Below are 15,482 nucleotides of genomic sequence, written 5' to 3' on the forward strand. Positions count from 1 at the left end.
ACTGCTGCCAACTAGTGGTCAGAGGCTGAACTACAACATAAAAATGAACGGCTAGTTGGCAGCCATTTGGCCGTTGTTAAGTGTTGGGTGACCATATTGTAAATTAAAATTAAAAACTAAAAGCTGCAAAAAATATATTTTCAAACTATTTATTGTCAAATTTAGTCTAATAATTGAAAACATGGATGAAATAAGAAATATGAAACAAATAAAATAAAATACATACAAATCAGAACACAGCTAAATGTATCAAAAGCATGTCTATGTAATATTAGAATTTTCTGAGACAATGAAATTTTGTTTTTTCATTTTTTTCCACTGTAAGAGGTTTTTATTTAAAAGAATTTTTGGACAAAAAAATTGCAATATATCGCAATATTTTGCCTTGCTTATAGTATCGCAATATATCGGGATGTATCGTATCGTGACCCCTCTGTCATGATATGTATCGTATCGCCAAATTCTTGCTTCTTGTCAATACACAGCCCTATTGCTAATATGCTTCAATTTTTTTTCCGGTTATATTTCTATCATGGAAAATGCACCAGTTAGGTCGATATCTTAGCTCCTAACTTTAGTAATTCCTCAGAACCCTGCTACGTTGAAGTTCTAACTTACCTTTAGTTCATGTCCTGAAATTTACTGAAGGAAGCGTGCAGCTTATCTTTGTGCAGGAAGCCTGCAGACTTTTCTGCAGCCTTGTCTGGTGTTGTGTCTGGGGCTGTCAGCAGATGGGATTTGGTAGTATGCGGTTGCCTTGGAGATGAGATAAAGGTTGTACCCAGGAGGTTTGCTGTGTGATGACTGACAGCCATAGTGCTTTTCTCATATCTGTCTCACTGGGCACCGGCTGGGGTAGCCCCTCCAACAACTCGTGTGTTTCCTGGATGCTCGGAGCTTCAGGCTTTTGATGAAAACGTCCGCTTCAAGATGAAACGGCATACTATTGCTTTTTTTGGGGTTAGTTACCTTCTTAATTGTGAGAAGATGCTTTAGGTCAAACAAATAAATGCAAGCAGAGTTATAAGTTTCAGCTGAGTTCAGTCTGGGCGTTCATACAATCAAACTAGAAAGATTTTTTAATGAGAAATTCTCTTTCGTGTTTTTCTTCTAATTTCTTTCCTGAAGAGCACATTTTTTTCACCGCACTTTAAAAAAAAAACTGAAAGTGAAGTGCACAACATTCCTGGCCCTGTCAGTGGAGATGGAAAGTCAGGAAACCATGGAGATTCTGGTTTCAGGCGCTGCTTTCATTGCCCATGCCCCCTTTATTTTCTCCACTTTTGTCACTGGTTGAAGTTCATGTGGAATGCTGCTGCACTTTTTTTTTTTTCGCAATATTTCTACTAAAACATTGAACTGCACAACCTACAGTGTGTTACCCATGTACTGCCATACTGCTTTGCCCCGAGGTTAAAAACGTTAGGCCCTCCATTTGTCTTCCTTTCTGCTGATTCTTTGTTCATTTATCTTTTTTGCTCAGCCTTGTGATCACTTAAAGTGAGGCGGTTCCTTTTTCAATGCTTGAGCAATATTTTATGGCACCAATTAATGAGCAGGGGGCCGCAATCATTTGCGTCAATTGGCATGCAGGGTAAGAATGCAAATAAACTGACTAAACTGCTACTGGAGTAGGTCTTTTCTAAGAATGATCCTCATTAAAAATGGAGTATGTATGCATATTCACAAAAAAGTTCAGAATTAGTTACAGCAGCAACTAATATTATCCAACTAATTAATCAGAACTCAGTGGAATGTATATAAAGTAAAAGTCAAGCCTTTTTAATAGACCAACTTTATATAATGCATCATAATTGATAAGTTATAGCATTAAAATAATGCCTGATTGCACATTTTTACTAATATTATCTTTTATTGCCTGCAATGTATTTTAAAGTTAGTTTTATAAACATTATCCCCAAACCTTTTCGCAAAAAATTACTAAAGCAATCAAGCCTAATTTGTCCTTTTAAAACTATTGAGTGATAGAATGAAAAATATCAACACAAAGATGTCAAAATTAAAAGATGAGCTCACTTTTTAGATTTTTATTTGCTTGTGACCAAAAGGAAGAAAACCTTCATTTGACAGCAGCGCTGGTTTGCTTCATGAATGTACGGCCTGTCAGAATGCCAGAACTAAAAGATCATCTATTATTGATGGGTCTGTGAGTGCAACCAGACAACTGCATCTCTGTATTGATCCAAAACCTGCAGCTTACAATAGGATCACCTCATTGACGGAAAATATATCTTCCAGAAAGGTTCCTCTCAGTGGAACCCCTTCGGCAACATTTTCAAGTGGTTGGACTTCGTCTGGATAATAAACCATTTGGTCTGTATAATAATATAGACAAATTTTGTCTTTTTGCAAACAAATGAGTGTAGTATAAAGTTAAAGAGCACCTGCTTATAAAATAATCCTTATTGATTTGATAACGTATGCCCCCTACACCAGAAGACAAAACAAAGAAAAAAAAGGTTTTGCTTGGATTCTATTCTTTGACTTCGCCTCAGTCTTCGGCTCATCCCACAGCAGCTTATGACGCTCGTTCGGCAATACTGGAAACTTTACTGTAACAGAATTTTAAATTCCCTGTCAGAGAGATAACACAGAGCAGATGCTGAAAGTAAGACATCACGATCAATCAAACAAAGCCCAGGGGCCCCTCAAGGATGTGTGCTTAGCCCTTTGATTTTTACTGTTCTTTTGCATGACGGTGCTTCCAAAATAAGCTTAATAAAGCCTCAAAAATAAGTTAAATTTTATTTCAATTTGTTTTATTTATGTAGATCTAAAATGGAATTACATTTTTTTAAATGTTGAAGTCTTCATCTGGCTTTCCAAAGATGCATTTTTTTCTGTTTACATGAGAACTTTATTTTAGTTTGTAGCTATTTGAGGCGGGTTAGTATCTTATGATGCCTTTTTAAAATGAACCATTATTACACACAGTTCACATTAAATATCACATAAAAGGAATGTCAAATTTCACACACAGACAAGTTTAATCAGTACAGTAATAAAGAAGTTTGAAGCTTCACAGAAGAAGTCAACAGCAGCTCTTTTCTGCTATTGAAATTCAGAAAATAATGTGTAGTTAAAAATAATTACTTATTAGTTTACCATCTGTTTGTTTACCCACAACTAATATATTTTTAAAATATTCTTTCTGTTTTAATAAATTTGGCTCTTATATTATTCCTGTAAAGAAAGCTGGCCTTTAAACAGAGCTGAAACACAGGTTCCTAAGCACAAACACGCAGGATGAAAAAAGCACATAATTAAACACCTTCATGCTGCATCAACATCTGTAAAACAGCTTCTCCAGCTTTGATTCAGACTTGCAAATTACAAGTTAGAGCAACCTCTGTCTCCATTTTTCATAGATGGCAACTAATTAGTCTTCTGTCACATGAACACAGTGTCCGCAGCGTTCACTCTGTCACTGTGGGCTTTCTCTGCTTCGCAGGGAAGAGTCTTTTAAATTTTGCCATGTTTGAAGTGAAGATATGGCTGCTGATGAGAAGAAGCAGGCGAGAAGCAATTAGTGACTCATTGTGGAAATGAAAAAAAAAAAAAGAAATACATTTAAACAGAGCCGGCTGACAACTAAAATGTCAGAGTGTTTTAGAAGCTTTATCCTGTTTTGTTTTTAATTATAAATCGAGCTGACTTCTGAAATGTTAAAAGCATTCTTTAATTGCTGAAGCTTCACCTGACTAGTCGAACTGTTTGTGGACATGCACTTCTTTCACCATTACAAACCGTGGACAGGGTTTATTTAGGAGAACTGAAGCTAGTTAGAAAAGAGATGCATGATTAACAATAGATTTACTATCACAATATTTATGTGCTTTAGGTTTGGCCCCTACATTAAAAAAAACTGCTTAGGTTTTTATCTGCATGTGTGATTTTCCAATTTAATCAGATTTTATTGCTACTCACACCTGAATCTGTTTGTACAGTTTCTGTGCATTGTAGCTCTTTCAGCTCTGACCCAACTGGCCAAATCTAAAACCCCACACATTATAAATAATAACACAGGACTATTCATCTGGTGGCCCGCAGGCCACATCCGGCCCATGAGTGACCAAGATGCGGCCCGCCAATTGGTTCATTCATCTCTTAGGTCCAAACCCCTGGTTTTCTACTTTAATTACAAGTTCTTTTAGTTAGACATAGACATGTCTGGTGTCTACAGAAACATCAGAATCTTTGCTAGAAGCTAGTAAAAAAACATTTCTATGAATGTCTAAGACAGTTAAAACTACAAGCAGTTGAAGACAACACAATGAAAGTGAAAATAAAATTGGTTGGCAAATCGGAGATGTCAAACTTATTTTTGTTTTTAATGTTTTATTATCACTACTTTTATTACTCAGGGTTCTGTATGTTTTATCCATGATTAAATGCAGCAAAAATTAACTATTTAAAAGGTAACAGATCTTTGTAATACTTGGTTTATTTACATAATAACTTTAACTGCTGGATGTTCTGCATTAATTATGGCCTCCGGAGCAATTTAGTTGAATAGCCCTGTAATAAAAGGTGATCCTGTCGTCACTGTTTCAAAAGTGTACTCCAATGCATTAAGGGCTCGACACACGGGGAGCGACAAACTACAGCGATTAACGGCTGTCATCGCAGCCAGGGTGAAACCCGACACACGGGACGCGATAGCGATCGCAGCGTTGCGAATCGCGCTCTTTCAGGTTGCTTGGCTTCACGAAATTTGATTGGTTCTTGACTCTGAAGGGGGGTGTGCATTACGGATGTGTAAACTAAACAAATCTTGCGATGCTAATGATATTGAAAAACAAACACACATCAAGATACAGTTTTATGAGGAAAAAACTTACCATAAACTTCACCCTGGTGCCAATAAATTCCCACAAAGCTTTTTAGTAATGACTTGGTGAAAGTGTTAGCTAACTGCAGTGTGTAGCATACTCTCCTCTCATTGATCAGTGAATGAAACCCTCGCTGATTGGCTGTAAGCTAAGTGACAGCGGCAAAAGTTGAACATTTTTCAACTTTCATATGTCGCGTCGCAAGCTCGCGTGTGTACGTGTACGAGCGTGAAATTTCACATGCACTATTTTCGCYGGTCGCTTAGCTGGAGGAGGGCAAGCGATTGTCGCCTCACCGCACAGGCTCCTGTATCGATTTTTTTATTAAGGTTTAAAATGTCAACTTTCCTGCCAGCCGTTCATTTTAATGTTGTAGTTCAGCTTCTGACCACTAGTTGGCAGCAGTGAGCCAGCCATTTGTTAAGTGTTGGATGACCATATTGTAAATTAATATTAAAAACTAAAAGCTGCAAAAAATATATTTTCAAACTATTTATTGTCAAATTTAGTCTAATAATTGAAAACATGGATGAAACAAGAAATGTGAAACAAATAAAATAAAACACATTTAAAGCAGAACACAGCTAAATGTATCAAAAGTATGTCTCTGTAATATTAGAATTTTCTGAGACAATGAATTTTGGTTTTTCTTATTTTCCCCCAGTAAGAGGTTTTAATTTAATAGAATTTTTGGACAAAAGAAATCGCAATATATCGCAATATATCGCCTTGCTTACAGTATCACAATACAGCATATCGGGATATATCATATCGTGACCCCTCTGTCATGATATGTATCGTATCGCCAAGTTCTTGCCAATACACAGCTCTAGTGACCAACAGCTTTACATCAGACTCAAATCCAACCCCGGATGTGATGTCATGGTAAGCAAGGACATAGGTTACAGAAACAACCTCTAAAACCAGAGGCTTGTTGATTCTGTTACTGTTTGAAATAAATAATTACAATCAATCGTAAAGTATAAAATAGCTCAACAATCACAAATTCTCTCACAACTCCCTGGTTGACTGGTCACAAACTAAGAATTCAGTGTGAGTGCAGCAGAAAGTTCATCCATTTTCTCACAATTCTCTTGCAATTTAAAGTCAACGACTAGTCTCCAACAGTCACAGCCCAGTGAATTACTGCTCCAAACCGTATTTAGTGAGCTAAAAATGGATGTCAGCACAACAATAAAAATCACAATAACAAAAGAGTTATTTAGCAGCAGAAAAGGTAAATACAAGTTATTTTGTGTTGCAGTGAGGTGTGTAGTGTTTCTGGATGTACTTTTAATTTGACGTACCCCGTTTTTCAACAGCTTAAAGAGAAATAAAGTGAGAGGTTGTGTTTTAAGCAGGCAGTGTGAAGGAAAAATACTTTCTACCCCGAGTATTAAGCTGTTAAAGCTTCCCTAATTCTTAAGTGGTCACTCATCTCTATAACAATTGCTCCTGGCCAGCTGTGACTCATTGCTGAAAAGTCAACGGAAGCAAAACTGCACAATAAAAGGTTTACAAGATAATTCAAATGTGACTCCTGAGGATCTTTGTGTTGCACAGAACCTACATCTCAGATTTCTGTGGAGCTTTGCTGTTAAGTGTTTTAATCATAGATTCCATATTTTTGCTATAATTCTTTTCTGCAAATTCTTTATTTAAATTTTTTTTCACATTTTTGACAAATACGTGATCAGATACGTGATTGTGATTAGCACTTGTTGAAACTTTGCGGCTGTTTTAAATCATATGCTCCAACCCTGAACTATATTAGACAAAGGTTGCTCTTCAATATGTAATTTTTTTCTGACGGTTATTATATATATTTTTTCTTTTACTCTAGTCGCTCACAGTTTGTTTCACCATTTCAAACAGAGTAGCTGAGCTGGAATTCTAACTATTTTAGGGGACAGTCATTTCCATACAAATGATTCATTTTGTCTGAGACCAAACACTCCTTTTTCTTTCCTTTGCACTTTTCTAACAAGAAGCAATTTCTGTTTGGTAAAAGGTAGGAATATAAATTTTTAGAAGCCCTTAAATTTAAATAAAAAAAATTCAACCTCTATTGTCAATAAAAGAGCTTTCTTCTTGTGTCAAATAGCAAGTTCAAGCCCAATATTCTCATTTGCTGTACCTCCAAATGCTAAAATATGACTTGTACACACGTTTCCTGAACAAATACAGAATGTTTGGAAAATATATCAAGTTTGGCCTTACTGTAGAAAAATGTCATTGTGTCATATTATTTTCTGTCAATGACAAATCTACACAGGAAAGTTAGAGCAATATTTCCATTGACCTCCCTTGTCTGAATTAAAGGCAAGAGAAACTTTTTTTTGTTACTTTTCTCAGAAGCTTTCAAAATGTCAAGCAGAGAAATAATAAGAATGTGGTAAACGTCAAAGATTTATACCTCACAGAAAGAATATCCAAATGGTTGAAGTCTTTTTTGCAGGATTTTTGCTCTTTCTCTGTTGTGTATCCTTTTTTGACTAGCATAGCAATTTTGATAAAACCTAAATATAACCAATATTTTAGTCACTATCACAACAGCTCACACATTAATGTCAGGAAGCTAAAGCTTTCACTGTCAGAAAGTCATAAAAAACCTATTATTTTGCTCATCTGTTCTAAGAGGTTGCCAGTTTTGAAGGTTTTGCTTGTTACTAATACAAGTTTGTTCCTTTTCTGCCTTGGAGACAAAGGCTGCAAGAATGCACCCTTCACTGTGTGATGCAAAAAATAAAAGGGTTATGGCACTTGTGGTAGGAGAGGTAGGTGCTCAGAGAGCTGTCACCTTTTACACCCAAATCTGCATCAATGCATCCTGGACCCTGAGACAACAACTTTTCCTCTTATTTAACTTAAGTAAACTGATTAAAGATGTATATCGGTACCTGCTGTATCTTATACGCCTCATTGTACATTACAGTTCGAAGAAATACTGTGAATTAATATGTCTTCATCAGCCCTGTGTAAGTTAAAACTAAGCTGCTTACTCAGTAAAAATTAAACAGTTAATTAAACCACTAAATGCATGGAAAAAAATACCTGTTTTCTGAGAAATAAACGTACCGTTTGTCGGCCAGTTAACTAAAATGTCCATACGTGCAGGCTAATATGAAATGCTGGAGGATTTATGCAAAACACAAACTCCAGAGGCTGTGCTCAGCATTAGGAAGCAATTCTGCAAGATGGCCAGGAAAATAACTGAGTGGCAGTGAAGAGAATTGAAACTAACAAACCTCTTTGCGTTTTTTTTTCCGATTACGTCAGATCACAGCCCAACTCTGCAAAGCAAACACATATCAGCCTGATCTTCCTTGTGTAAAAACTGCAGTGCTTGGAAAAATTGCAGTTTTTCAAAAGTGCTGTCTTAAAACATCTCTCGGTGCTTTACAATGCATTCTATTTTTTATACTCATAAATCAGTCTTGATAATGCAAAGTGCTAAATCAGGCTTAGGGAGAATAGCTACAGAATAGCACACTTTAGGTGCTTAACAAAACTGATAATAATGCCATGATGTGCCGTTTGGTAATCATTAGAATGCAGTAAAAAGCTTCCTGTTTTTCTAAAGGAACCAGGCTTTTTTTTCTTGGTTCTTAAAGGTTTTTCTTCCTGTCGTCTGAAGGTTTCTTTCAAAGAAGGGAATTGGCCAGCAGAGAGAGAGAATTGCAAACAGGTCAAGACTCAGCTTTCCGCTTTCATCTCAAAGATAAGCGACAGCCTTTTCAGGGCAGTAATGTACACATTGGAGACAGAGAAGATAGATGGGTTGAGGTGGGGTGCAGAAGGGGGGGCGGTGAAGAAAACCATCTGTGTTCAGTGAGAAAGCAACACTAAACACATGAAGTGGCCTCAGGTATCACCAATCCAACCCAGTCCGGCCCGACTCGCCTCGGCAGGTAGATTCATGACTATTTTCCCCATTGATACATGAAGCCAAAACACTTCAGATGTTTGTCAAGAAGATAAATTGCTCCTGGGTTGATATGATCCAAACTATCTGTCTGGGTCGGTGGGTCAGTGATGCACATTTGACTTCTATCACTCACTCAAAGTGGATCACACACCCACTTATGACTAACCTAGTATTTTAAAAACAGGCTGTTGAAACTAAAGAATAGTATACACTTTAGGGTATCCTGACCTGGATAGTCTTAGTTTATAGAACAGAAAAGCCTATTTTTTAAGGGAGGATATTATGCAAAATCAACTTCGGAGCTTTATATAATTTCCTCATCAAAAACATACCCAGAGTGTTGCTTTGACTCATGACGCATGTTTGAGAAATCCTTGGATCTCCTGTGGTAGCCATTAGGAGATGCTTAAACACTTGCTGGTACAAAGCCCCGCCTATTTACCCAAAACTCCTCCTTTTAGCTTAGTCTGCTGCCGAGCTCCGCCCCACAGAGCACCCCTCCACTGATCCTCCCCCACACAGTTTCACCAGACTAGCAAAACACAACTTAAAAATGGTGGATGTTCATGATTTTATTGCAAATCATAGCTTCATAATGACCTATATTTATAATTTATTTGCAAAAACCAGCTTAACATTGACGTATATGAGAGAATGACAGAGATATAATGTATTACCGAGCTGAAACATCTTGTAAGAGTCTCTGTACTTGCTCCGGTTCTTCAGAAAACGTACTTTCCAGGTCCGACGTGGGATCGCTGGAAAAAGGTTCAACTGTATCCTGATCTGCCTTTTTCCAAAAACGTTACTTGATGTTTCTTCTTTTATTTACAACAAAGTACAACACTCCTACAAACGGTTTTAAACAGCATGAAATGTTGTGAAGACATGCTGAAGTGGGAGTGTTGGAAATGGTAGGAGGTTCTTAAAGAGACAGAGGCCAATTCCAAGGCATTTACATAGACTATGATACAAAGTCAAATTTATTTTTGATTTACTATATACAGCATTTTCATAACAACTGAAGGTAACATAGTTACTTGGTAAAGAATTGAACTATGCGCCTGGAAAATACATAATACCCCTCCCATCACCACCGCCACCACTTTAAGATTTATCTATAGCATCTATAGCGGTGATGCTTCTTTTAATGTTTTTAAAAGCTTTTACACAGTTTTATTATTCTTTGTAAGTAGTCAGTGACATAGTATATTTTATATCTGTAAGAATGGGACTATTTATAGATAGGAAAACTGGATCCAAGCTCACCAGTTGGAACATGTTACCAAGGTTAAGATCTCTGTAAACAATAGATTTAACCAACATCTACTACTTCTAATGCACACCATCACCACTATTTCACACTCATTAGCACAGTATTTGCAACTTTAAAAGAAATTGGCATCAGTATGCCTGTTCATACTAAACTAGTTATCAAGGAGAATTAATTGTTTTTTGAAACCGAAATGCTCCTAAGTACATAATTTTAAATGTCCCAAGTGTTTCTTGATGTTAAATACATGTTTATTCAATTTAAGCAGTTAGGCTCATTTTTTTGTTAAATGAAGTATACATATCAACTATAATATTAAAAAAAATCTGTGTTGTATATTGTAAGCTGCCAAGATTTTTAAAGATTGACATGGGATATAATAAACACTTTATCGTTTGATCACTAATTACAGCTGTAATCCCTCTTTTTTTGTGGCAGTTTCCTTAATATGTCACTGTATTCTGTGGCGTTTAAGTCGTCTATTTACAGATTTCTCCATCTTTTTTCCCCCGTTTGGCATATCTTGGCAGCGAAGTGACAGATTAACCTGCAGTTGGCCCATGTGCGAACATTTTGATTGACATTAAACAGCCTCTATGATAAAAGTCTCCGCTGCTTCCTTCACAGCCACTGGATATAACCCAAATCTAGAAAAAATAAAGTATTCTGCGGCAGGGATTGAAATATAAAGCCAGTAAAAACCTGGGACATCATCTCAATTTGTAAGAAGAAAAATCTAAATCTTGTACATTCCCACACGAGATAAATCTAATCCTCACACTCTTAACTCTTCTTTAAATTATCAACCAAACCTTTTAACTAATTACTAACAGTACAGTTAAGACATGTACAATCTGCTGTAAGCTGCAGTTATTAAAGTTGTGTTGTGATTATAAAGATCTGTGCTGCGGATTTGTACTTTCTGTGAGGATGATGGAGCACTGTCGCTGAGACGTCATCTGCGTGAAACGATTCTGTTTAACATCTGACTTTTGTTTGATGGAGGAGGAGCTTTGAGGCTTCTCATAGTTGGCCTGAGACAGAGACTGAGAGCAGGTGTTGGCAACTCACTGCAGGACTTTTTTTTCCCCTCTCTCTCTCTCTCCCTGTGAAATTCATTTGACTCCATTTTTATCCCCAAGCCCTGTAGGCCATCTATTACCTTGGGTCCTAGAGCTTGAGCTCCTGGTCCAAATGTGCATAAAAACAGCTCTGATCTTGTCTTTGCTCTGCGCAGCACGACAACCGAAGCCACTGTTTATCTTTGTGTGTGCATCAGAAATTTCTTTCAAATGAAGAACAAAAGAGTACTTTTTTTTCTGAAATGCGGTGCCCTTTCAGTGACATGAAGGATTTTTTTTTTTTCCGTTTGTATGGTACACTGAAAGTACAAAGTTAAACTAACTATTTTATTTAAGGAAAGCAGGAAGCTCCAGGTTAGAAATTAATGGGCTCCTGCTGAGGAAATATGTCGCGTGGTAATAAATAGTGAATGGTTGGCTTTACTGATACTCCCAGGAGGTTCTGTTAAATTTACTTTCTGCTACACCTGTGTAAAACTGACTCGACTGTCCAATATCTAATATTTTTGCTCCAATTTATTTGATTTCCCAGGTCTTTCTGCTGCTGTCCAGAAGTTTTCTCAGTCCCTGCAGGAGTTCCAGTTTGAGTGCATAGGTGACGCAGAAACAGATGATGAGGTGAACATCGGTAAGTACAGTTTAGCGAAACAAGAAACATTTGTCCTAGTGCTATGTTTTCAAATAAATGAAAAGAAAAACAACGTTTTTTTGTACCACGTAAAATTTAGCTCAGTATCAATAATGACAGAGTTATGACCATTTTTGTTTTGTGGTTAATGTGGATTATCTGTGGTAGCCATCTTAAACTGGAGTGACTAAATCAGTTGCACATGTACCTCTGTCATTTAATAGTTTTTTGACTAATCTTTTTCAATCACTTTACACTCAGATTATGTGTTAGAGTTCAGTCTCAGCTACTTCCACAGCAAATTTATGGTCAGTATTTGTAAATTTGGTTTATAGCCATTTTAGCATTTGCCAAGGTTGCGTAGGTGTGGCAGCCATCTTGAATTAGAGAATGACCCCAAAAGCCCATTGATTATTTTCAAATCATGAGCTACTGCTAATGGTACAGACAAATGAATAAACACACACACATAGGTTTTGTTTTTATATCCCCGTGGGGACAGTGCTTTGACTTCCTTTCATTTTCCAGTCATTTCTATAGCCTAACCCTGACTATGTACCCTAAAACTAACCCCACATGTGCATACCTGACCCTAAATCTAACCTAAACTCAATTCACACCTTAGTCCTAAATATACCCAAAATCATCATCTGTAACCAGGCTTTAGTTCCCATGAGGTGCATTTGGTCCCTGCAAACCTGCATTTTTCTGGAAAATTGTCCCCACGATGTAGCAAAAGTTGCCCACACACACAGATAGGAGCAAAACTATAATTGTTCTTGCTTTGCCTATAAGCTGCAAGCTATCAAAAGAAATAGGAGCATCAAACGTAAATGAAGTTGTTTTTTAACGTCATTCATTGTGTCGTAACAACAACTAGAACTTTTCCTCCTCAGTCTGGTGTCTCCCCTCCATTATCATGCGTTTCCTCTAGACAGTTTGTTGGGATATTAGCTAGCCTAAACAATATTATGGACAGCACACTTTTCTTACATACTTACTGTCATTTTTCACCTCTTCAAATGTGTTTTAATGCAGAATCTAAGTAGCGGGTTGCTTCAGTCCTTCACCTCAATTTCTGTTTCTGACTCTTTGCAACCTTTTATCTAAAATGCCTTCATAGGTATTTGGTACACTAACACTAGAGGAATGCATCAAATCTCCTCACCTGTCTCGAGTTGGGTCACTTTCTTAACAAATTTAATTAATGCATTCCTGAAAGGCTCTACTTTAATTGTCTCTAAGCATGGCTCATTAAGCATGTAATACCATGGCTGGAGCAGATTTGAAACTTTTAGTTTTACACGTGGATCCCTTTTTAGGGATGTGAAATCTTTAGTTGTCCTTAAAATCTCTGAATATGTGAGAAATTGAGTTGGCTCCAGACGTTAATCATTTGTAGATGTCAACTACCTTCTGCAAGTTTCAATAAAATTTGTTGTGGTTCATGAGATATTTTGTTTAATAAAAAAATCGCCCTCCCACACACACACAAAGGCAAAACCATTATAGCTTCATAAGAATCAATTTTTAGACTAAATTTAGGGTTTAGGTCTGAGGCTTACAAATCTTCAAGTACAGAAAAATTAATGCTATCGATGTGCTTATGCTGCTTCCCCCGTATCTTGTCACGTCTCCAAGAGATCTGAAGGACTAATTGTGATCAGTGTCAGAGATTAATGGAGGTGAAAGCCTTCTCGCCTTCATCAGGTGTGTGAAAGCAGCTGTGCAGGGGGAGACACTGGCTCTAATGGGCAGAGATGCCAGTCTGGCCGCTTCTTTCTCTTCTTGTTTTTGCACCACTCTCATTATTCCCAGCTTACGTCTCCAGCTCTGTGCTGAGCTGTCGACAGCTGAATTACTGTCCATCTGTGAGGGCTGGACTGCTTATCGACCCTCTCTTCACGAGGCTTTAATGTTCATCAGAATGCTAAATGAATAGTCTGTTTCTTTTTTTTATCCTTACACAAAGCCGCAGTAACCGTACGGTGGCCATAGGCACAGTTGCTAATTATGCTTAATGAAAAAATCCACACCCAGAGCCAAGTCTCATTAGAATAAAGCACACTTTAATTTGAGGCAATGCTCTCGTTCCCAGGCCTACTATAAAGTATATGTTGATTACTGATAGAGCAGTGGATATTTTAGCCTTTCACCTGTTTCTGTAATGCAAACAATTAGCACAATAGCAACATTTAAAACAGCAGCAGTCACATGTTAAGAGGAGTTTATGAAATTTAAAATGCAAAATAACATTAGGTCGTGTAACACGGTACACATTTTGAACTTTGTTGCATGAACAACACCTTTAGCACGCTGCATATGTGTTTTATGAACCGAAGCATTTGTGTGTCGGGTATCTCAAAATCTCATGAACCACTTGAGAGATTGTAATGAATTTCTCTAAAAGCAATCATTAATCAGTACTCTGAAACTTCAACTGCAGTAATCGCTACATCAACAACTGATTAACTTTTGGAGTCAGTCACATTTAAGATTGTTGCCACAGGCAGCTAATCTTAGAAAACAGACATGGCTGTAACAGTCAATATTACAATTATTGACCTAAAACTGGGTGTGGTGGTAGCTGAGAGTCATCCCTGATTTATTTTAGAGCTAATTGATCATGCTAGATCTGTTCTTTAAACTTTGTCATTGACTATTGTTGCCTTTTAGCAAACTAGCTTATTAACCACTTAATGGAAGCATATTGGATTTACGTTTACAACTGATTAAACTTTGGAGTTACCCAGTTCAAGATGGCTGCCACACACGGCTACTGTAATTTATCTAAGAAAATACAAAACTGGTTGAAACTCAAAGACAGATTTCCAGAAATTGATATAAAGACTGATGTGTTAGTAGCTGACAGTCGTGAGTGGGACATTTCAAAATTTAGCATGAGATCACACGTTTTCATCTTCAAGGTTTGGCCAGATTGGCTACATCTCCATCACTCCTCATCACCAGATGATCTTGGCTTAATATGTTGGCACAAAAAGCGAAATGCATTTCTTTAAGGAATGCTCTGCCTTTATTTTATTTTTTTTTTCATAACTGGACTGTGTCAATTTAAGATTTTTTTTTAACTCTGAGTTGTATTACTGCTGTGTTCACTCAGCATCTCGGAGAGAAAAGGCCAGGATGAGTTTTTGAGAGGAAAAATGAAACAGCCTGTTGAAATCAATCTCGCCATCAATGAAACGGAGCTTTCTGACTGACATAGCCGGACCCTTGAGTGAATGCCACCCATGATCTTGATGCGGTATTGGTACAGTTCACTTTGATGCTCCCAGCCTCCCCCAAGTAACACGGGGATGCTGCCAGACGGGTTCAGCTGACCTTTTATCGATTTCACTCGATGACTTCCTGCAGTGACATTCACATTCCATGTCCGTTATCTTGGAATCAATGGGGGCAAGAGATTGATGTGGCTATAGAAATTTAAATTTTTCAAAAAGTTTGAGGACGCCTTCACTCCGAAGGTCAATCCTTTAGAGCTGTTCCCAGCCTTTTGGGGAACAAGCTGAATGAACACATCAGACCAAAAGAGTTAAATATCAAACAGAAACATTTACATTCGTACAATTAGAAATTTGCAGAAAAATTAATTCATGCAAGAAATCTTAGTACATACTTATCTCCAGTGGTGGGCACCAGTCCGCTAAAGCGCAAATCCACTAATTGCGGACCTAAATATTTCGTTTGCGCTTTAGCG

General features: G+C 37.3%; 1 protein-coding gene across 4 annotated transcripts in view; it reads left to right on the forward strand.

Annotated features, from left to right (window-relative positions):
- The window catches only part of LOC106532215 (rho GTPase-activating protein 42), a 109,301-nt gene that overhangs the window by 21,834 nt on the left and 71,985 nt on the right, over positions 1-15,482 (forward strand). For all 4 annotated transcript variants that reach the window (XM_014028237.1, XM_014028238.1, XM_014028239.1 and 1 more), the window contains exon 2: positions 11,669-11,764. In XM_014028237.1, coding sequence (XP_013883691.1) covers positions 11,669-11,764 — 96 coding nt within the window. The remainder of the gene's footprint in view (positions 1-11,668; positions 11,765-15,482) is intronic.

This window comes from Austrofundulus limnaeus, unplaced genomic scaffold, assembly GCF_001266775.1.
Source record: "Austrofundulus limnaeus strain Quisiro unplaced genomic scaffold, Austrofundulus_limnaeus-1.0 Scaffold732, whole genome shotgun sequence".
Classification (NCBI taxonomy): domain Eukaryota; kingdom Metazoa; phylum Chordata; class Actinopteri; order Cyprinodontiformes; family Rivulidae; genus Austrofundulus; species Austrofundulus limnaeus.